This window comes from Merops nubicus, unplaced genomic scaffold (genome assembly GCF_000691845.1).
Source record: "Merops nubicus isolate BGI_N331 unplaced genomic scaffold, ASM69184v1 scaffold16430, whole genome shotgun sequence".
Taxonomy (NCBI): domain Eukaryota; kingdom Metazoa; phylum Chordata; class Aves; order Coraciiformes; family Meropidae; genus Merops; species Merops nubicus.
The window spans coordinates 53,223-60,798 of record NW_008582338.1 but is presented as its reverse complement, the minus strand read 5'-3'; the positions used below and the strand labels follow the sequence as shown (position 1 = coordinate 60,798).

Below are 7,576 nucleotides of genomic sequence, written 5' to 3'. Positions count from 1 at the left end.
CCATTCCAAGCCTCAAACCACAACGATAAACTTATAACATGACTGAACTAAACCCCAGAATGTTCCATAGTTGGTGGTTGTCCATGTAAGTTGTGATATTGCAGATGTCACTTGATTGGTCATTATGTCCTGGGCAAAGAAACACCCTTAAATGTTTGGGGGTGTGCCCAAGCCTGTGCTCTTAGCCTGCAAGAGACAACACGGGCATTCATGAGCAGAGTGTACTGGTAGTTCTTAAGTCACCAACAGGAAAAAAAAAAGACCCCAAAGGACATGTCATTTGTAGAGTTCATGCCTCACCACGTTGGGATGGAGCTCACACCTACTTAACTGCAAAAGGGTTTGAGATTTGGCCTTTCCTGCAACAAGACCAGTGCTCACAAATGACAGTCTGTCGAGGCACCTCATGCAGCTGAGAGAATGAACGTGCTCAGTTGGTTGAACTGTTCAAAGGGTCTTGTTCTTTAAGTGCTTGTGTTTATGGTACAGTGATAGAGATTTGGGAATCTCAGGCTTATCTGTCAGTTTTGGAAATTGAAATAATTGTATACAGTTCTTTAAAATCTCTGCTGTGCATGCTGACCCATGTTTTGTAATGCTGAGATCATGCAGACTGTGAGAGTCTTTTTAATTTATTTTAGTAAATAGATGCATTTTTTTTAATCAGGTCCATCACCCTTCAAATTTTGCCGTTCCCCTTTGGTCTGTTAAGAATCTAATATTGATAATAAAAAGGCCTGTGTGAACAACAAAACCTCCTAAAATATCTATTTTGAAATTATTAACATTGATTTTTTAAAAAAATTATATTTGTTATGTGTTCTTGGGTTTAGTGCCTGAGCAACTCTGCGTGTGTCTTTTTGGGTGCTGGTGCTGCTGTTCTGGAGACTGCTGCAGTTTCTTCTGCAGCTTTACAGGACTCTCTTGAAGGAAGAGCAGAATTAAGTATCCCAGTTAAATATCTTCTCATTCAGCTCATAAGGGTTTGAGCAACAAGACTACGTGGTCACGGCAATGCTACTGACTGTTGCCTTCTAAACAAGGCACATGAGGGGTTTCCTGGAGAGAAGTGCTCCAAAAGGAGGACAGGAGGCATTTGAGAGGAACAGGAGGCAGGCACAGGTGGAGAAGTGCTACTGTGACCTTGGTGGCAGCCTCGAGATACAGGCTTTTGGTCAGGTATTTCCTGGAAAAGGTGAACTCGGAAGTGTTTTCCTTCTGCTGTAAATATTAAAGAATCATGGAAGGAAAGGGTGTAACTGTCTGGTGTGGCTCCACATGGAACCAGAGCTGCCTCTGAGGTCTGTGAACTGCTTTGTTCCTATGGACAATGTGTCTGGTAAGGTCAGGTACTGCATTTTCTAAGAAAATTTCCATGTTCTATAGTAAATAAGGCAATGATTAAAAAGGAAAGAAAAGCAAATATGAGAAATTACTCATCTGATCCTTAGGCCTGTCACATTGGAGCAAAGTCCATTGGCCCTATCTCCTACCTGACAGTAACCAGTAATGGATACTTGGAAGAATACTCACATCCCAGTGCTTTCTCTGCACCATTACTGGTGTCTAGGTATTGTCCATCCTAGCAGTTGTGTCCTTCTGAGCTGGAGCTTTGCAAGATGTAAAATCTTTCTCTGTTATCCCTGTTGACCTTCTCAGTGTCTGCTCTAGCTGCATTAGGGCCCTTGTTAAGCCGGGAAGATCAAAGTCCTATGCAAAATGGAAAATACATATTCACCATGTTTCCTCCATGGCCACAGATTCTGTTAACCTCCCCTGCTCCTCTGCAGGCTTCCAGCTTCTCATGTCTGCCTTGAGAAAGTTTTTATTATTATTAACTTCTTCAGGACTTTAATTGCTGCTGCTGTCTTCAGCATCAAAGTAATATGAAGTCAGATTATGAGGTCAGGCTTTTCAATGTGGCACACGTTTCAGATATTGCAAACAATAATTTAATATAAATTTCCAATAATTTCAAGTCAGTTTTTCATTATTACAGGAAGTCCAGACATCAACCTTTCTAAGAAAATTCCTGCCATCAAAACTTAAGAGTTAAACATTAATTTCCAAGTATTGTTTGTCTTCTAAGAATTATAGCAAGGCGTCCTCTTTGCTTAGCTCTTATTTCAGTCTGTGCCTTACTAGCAAAATTTATAGATTCAGGGATTTTTTTTCAATGTTTGGTCATAAGGCTTTTCTTTATCCGTTCTGTGTTGAATTAAATGAATGTGTGTGCTTTCAGCTGAGTCCCAGTGGGGAAATATCTGCGTGAAAATAAATTACTACAGTTGGAGCTAATTAATTCCTAGATTGGCAGACTCGGCAGATAAAATCCCAAATAGGGTAATGTGAAATGTCTTTGTCATTTGGCCTCAGTTGTCCCTGGCCAAGAACTACAGTTGTAACATCTGCTCTGCCACCTGATTTTGTGGCCTGTCAGCAAGGCCTGAAGAGCTGAACTGATGTGAGGACAACCCCCCCTATCAGTTCAGCCTTCTCTTTGCTGTAACCCTGCACATGTTGTCCATGTAACCCAGGTGGGGGCCTATCAAAATATTGGGGAGGTTTGCTTGTTCCACTGTCAAAACCTTTACCCCTCTGCTAAGGTGGCTGCCTTGTCATGAATGACAAGATTACAATGATTTCCTTAATAGTGTGGAGAACTTGTCAGGCAGCTGCGGCTGACCCCTCAGGAAGATGTTCTCCCACTGAGGAACACGGTGAAAACTGAATGCTGCAAATAATTTGAAAAAGATTGTTACTTTTAAAGTCCTGTTAGTTCTCATTCTGCTGGCTGATACCCAGGTACAGGTACAAGTTAGTGTTACTAACCCCCTGTAAGAGCTATGAACGTGGCCTTAGCTGGAGCTCATTAGATGCTGACACTGTTGTATGAGAAACCCGAGTTCAGAGTCCTGGGCAGATGGCCTCAGTTCTGGGGACACTGGTGATCTTTTGTGGAGCTAATACTTTGTATTACCGCGGCTGCTGCTGTGATATGAAAAGCCACAAGTTTGTCTTTCTCTGTGTGAAGTTTGAACCTGTGAGACCCGTGTCCTGGCCAGGGAGCCTGCGCGTGCAGCCAGCCGGGTAAAAGGAGCTCAGCGTCTTCCCTGCTGATCGGGGTGCAACGAGCCTGGTAACTGCCTGCCAGGCACAGCTAATCCAGCTGAGAAGAGTCAGTTAGGTCTTTGTCACTGCCCTGAAGAAAGTCAACCCCCCATTTCCTCTTACAGGGAGTTCAGATTATTTACTTAACTGCACGGTGCTGCCCATTTGTGTCCCGTGACTAGGAGGGCCAGCGTATGCCTTTCCTCCAGCTCACCACAGCAGATGAGGATTCAGTCTCACCCTCTGTCTGCTAGTCCCTGGGACAGCCTTTGTGAGCTCTGCTTCACCCCAGACTTGCCCCATTTCACCTCGCCATGAAATGCCAGCCTTGGCTAGGACATGCTGCCACTCATGGGAACGAGCATTTGCAAGTCCTTTCAGAAACACAGAGCCTCGAAGATGCAGCCCCAGTTTTTTGTTATCAGGAGAACCCACAGCCCTCAAACTAGGACTGAAAACAACTCTGCTAAACCATCACCTGGGTCTGTTCTGATACCTTCATCGCCCAGCGTGCCGTTTCCAGGGCATCCTCGGGCAGTGTGAGCTGGCAAACAGTGCTGCTCTTGTGCTGGGCTGAATAGAGGCCAGCAGGAGCTGCACAGCGAGGGCAAGGAGCCTCTGAGTGTGGGGGGTTGTTAATTAGTGTGTTGAGCTGGCCACGGAGCCCCCCTGCATGTTAATGTGCAAAAGGTCTGTGGCTTGACTCTGCGAGGTGGCTGCTGTATCCCACATCTCAATTCACTGTCTGTGCTGCTGTCTCCCCCTCTGAATCCTTCCAGTGTTGACACTGTGCATTTAAGACAAGCAGCACAGCAGGACTGTGGCTCATCTCCTGCTGGACAGCTGCTATGTGTAACAAGTGAAACAAACAACAACAAAAAATTTTATTGCCAATGCACCAAAAAAACCCCAGTTGTTTTGGCAGGCATACCTCAGTGCCACAGGTAGGTTCTCTTAGGAGGCTCTTTCACATCTTTTTAGTTGTGCTGGCCTCTTTATTTAGACCTGGAGGGAATTTTTGTCTTGTTAGTTTTTCTATTCGCTGTCCTATCACTCTGCTAAAAGTATTTAACTAAAGAAACGTATTAAGGTAAGAAAAAAACTTTGCAGTATTTCTGTCTCCTCTTTTCAGGATGGTGAAAGTGTCTGGCTGGCTGCTACACGTTTCCCTGCTTCTGTAGATCAGCTTCACCAAATGCTGTCCATAGAAATGGAGCAGTCTGCAGCTAGTTGTTGAAGCATCTGAGGTGTACTAAGCTGGGTTAAGAACACTCCAGTCTGTGGTACAGATGCCTTCACCACACACCACTTTCTCTAGTGCACTTGTACCACTGGAAATTTTACTCACCTGCTTTGGTTACATCCCTGACGTGGTTTTCAGCTCAAGGCAATACTGGTCCCAGTACTGTTTTCTGTGGGATTTGAAGACAACCCAAACCAAAGGGCAGAGGGAGACAGTTCAGAACAAAATGCTCTGTTCCTTTCCATGCAGACTAGGAACTGGTTTCAGCGTTGCTATTGCGAAGCTGCAGCTAAACAGCCAAATTCTACAGCAGCGTCCCCAAGTCCCACTTTGGGTTTGGACAGTGCAGAGTTCAGGAAAACCCAGACCGAAACACGACACAATCCCAGGCCTAGGACAGCACTTCAGTCACTATGAAGTAATTCGTTCGGTAGTCCCAGATAAAAAAATTTAATCTTTCTGTAGAAAGAGTGCAGTGTTGTACAAAGGTGTTCATTTGGTTCTCAGTCATCCTCGCTGGCGTCAGCACAGCACGCGTCACACCCAGCAGCCCCCGCCCCGCTCCTCTCCAGAACATAACAGAAACACAAAAGGCACCAAGCAAGAACTTACTCTAACAGAACTTCAATATGACAAGACAGAGATCAGAAATGATTACAATGTCCAACATCATCCTAACAATCGGAACCGTTATTTAAAATAATTTCTTAAAAAAACAAATTTGGTGTTTGACTCCTCAGTAGTTACAAATCTGGCAAGGCTGAAAGCAGCACTGCACATCGAGCTCATTTACAAGGGTTTGAAAAAAACTGCAGCGTTTTATACATGGTTTGTACAGGTTTGTTCATGTGTTTGTGTTCTTAAAAAAGTATCAAAACTGTAGAACTTTCAAATATATTTACATTTGTCTGTTAGTTACAGTGTTATTACATACAGCCTTTTCTCAGTGTCTTTTCTTCATGCACACAGTGCATTGGTTTGTAGAAACAGCTTCATACCTTAAAATAATAACTGGGTATCTCAATTGTTTTTTTCACTGTCTCAAAATCTAAAATTTAAATAGAGGGATGCTTGATTTTTTGTGTTGTCTATGCAGGCCAGGAAGTATTTTGAGAGTATCTATTATGTTTGTAACACATACTAGGTCTTTAGTCACTTTCTTCTTTTTCTTAGTGGAGAACCAACTTCCAGCTCGTGTTACACTATGAATTTATTCTAAAAGAAAGAAAAACAAAAGAAAACCCCCCTAAACCTATTCAGGCCAAGTTTCTTTTACTCAGTTGAATGCAAAAGGTTGGACAGGCGTAAGACCACTAGGAGGACTTCTCTAGGTTTTGGTACAGTCCACCAAGCAGTGGTAGGTGAGCGTGTCACTTCCCATGGAACTCCTCAGGAATCTCACAGAATGAGGTGAGAAAAACCTGGTTTTGTGCAGGCTGGGAGCTTTTAACCTCCTTGCCAAGTGCTCTGTGGTACGGACAGCGGCCACGCCAGGGGTTGTTCCCTTGGCAGTAGTTTGGAAAATAACTGCTGCACTTCAAGGAGTTCTATATGTCCTGAATTAAGGAACTGCCCCACAGCATCTCCCCGATTTGGACTCTTCGTGAGCATGCGTAGGGGAAAAGGGCAAGGAGGGAAGAATGAACTTCTGTTATTGCTTTGTCGTTTCTCTTGTCCTGATGAGCCAGGTGGAGTGGTTGCTTTGGGTGTGTGGAAGCCTATGGCTAAATCTCTGTTTCTACTGATTCTCAGCTAATTTGAGAGGTGCAAGATTCCCAGGGGGGAGGAGCATTTAGATTTTTATTTAGAAACTACCCCCAACCTAAACCAAGCTGTAAAAAGCAACAATAGAACACAAGATATTGGGTGCTGTACGAGTTCTCCTGACTGGAATGCTGTCAGCAACAGCCCTTCAGTTACAAGCACTGCAGGTGAACCTTCCTGGCCAGGCTGGAGGGTCCCAGCAGCCCAGCCCCAGCAGCAGCAGCAGCAGCTCCCTTTGTCACGGGAGTGCTCCAGCTGTCTGACCCTACAGGCTCTTCAGATTGCAAAGCAAACTTCTCAACCATCCTGTAAAAACTCAGTTATCCCTAGTTTTCATAAATGTAGGCTAGTAGTTTTAAAATATAGGTATATATTTTTATATATATGTATATATTTATATGCCTATATATCTATCTGGTCTAGATAGATATATATGCAGATAATCTATGCACAGCAAGCCAAACATACAAAAAATAAATACTCTCACCCCTCTACTATATTTACAGATCAGATCTTATAATCCAGATTTTGTTAATAAATATTTCTAAACTGCCTGTACAGAATTTATTTTACTTATGTTGATGGATAGCCACAAAGCATATTCAACATATTTACAAAATATCTATAAATATAGTCTTAAAATAAAGCAATAGCTACCGAACCTTCAGCCTGGCTGGTTATGTACATTGAGTTAGTAGCTCAGCTGTCGCTTACTCACTATCACAAATGGGTAGTGCAACAAGTTAAAATGTGTATAAAAGATTATACATACAAAACTCTCACATCCTTTGGATGTTTGCAGTTCATTATAACTTTGTGGTTACCCTTCTGCAACATAAATAACGATCAAAAAGAAGACGCAGGTTCTGTGATCCAAAGCAAGTTTGTTCAGTGTTTTGTTTGGAGCAGCAACGTCGTCCTCATGGCAACCCATCGTCTTCTAAGCTTAATGCTACACGCTGTGAAGGGAAAAAACCACACCTGAGAAAAATCTGTGACTTGTCACAGTTTGGCTAACTTGTATTTCTTGTTAAAAATCCCACTGATGTCCCTAGTGTCTTGGTGACCAGTCTGTTCTCTGCACTGACTGTTTTCCCCCAAATGGAACCACTCACTCTGGTGTTGCTAAAGAGGTGCTAGAAAGCTTTACTTCACGTGTGTATTGGCTAAAGTGCCTTGGAAGGGATGATGCCTTCTCTAGTGTGGTCTTTAGCAGGATCTTTAGATAATACAGAGCTGTTGCTGTGGAGGAGACCCAGACAGGCTGCCCTGCAGAACAGGAGCTCTTGCTGCCACACGCAGCACTAGCCATCAGAAGCACCACTCGCTGTTTGTGAAGCTCAGTCTGCCAAGGCAAATCTCCTTCACTTCTTACAGCCCCTCTCTCACTCCTCCTCGTGAGGAATCCAATGACTCTTTACACTGTTCTGTTACAGAGAAAACGTTCTCCCTGGTTTG

At 43.5% G+C, this 7,576-nt stretch overlaps 1 protein-coding gene across 1 annotated transcript in view; it reads right to left on the bottom strand.

Annotated features, from left to right (window-relative positions):
* Positions 1-6,471: 6,471 nt before the first annotated feature.
* The window catches only part of LRP8 (low density lipoprotein receptor-related protein 8, apolipoprotein e receptor), a 41,177-nt gene continuing 40,072 nt past the window's right edge, over positions 6,472-7,576 (bottom strand). Inside the window, exon 17 of the mRNA XM_008937492.1 lies at positions 6,472-7,077. Coding sequence (XP_008935740.1) covers positions 7,039-7,077 — 39 coding nt within the window. The 3' untranslated portion in view covers positions 6,472-7,038. The remainder of the gene's footprint in view (positions 7,078-7,576) is intronic.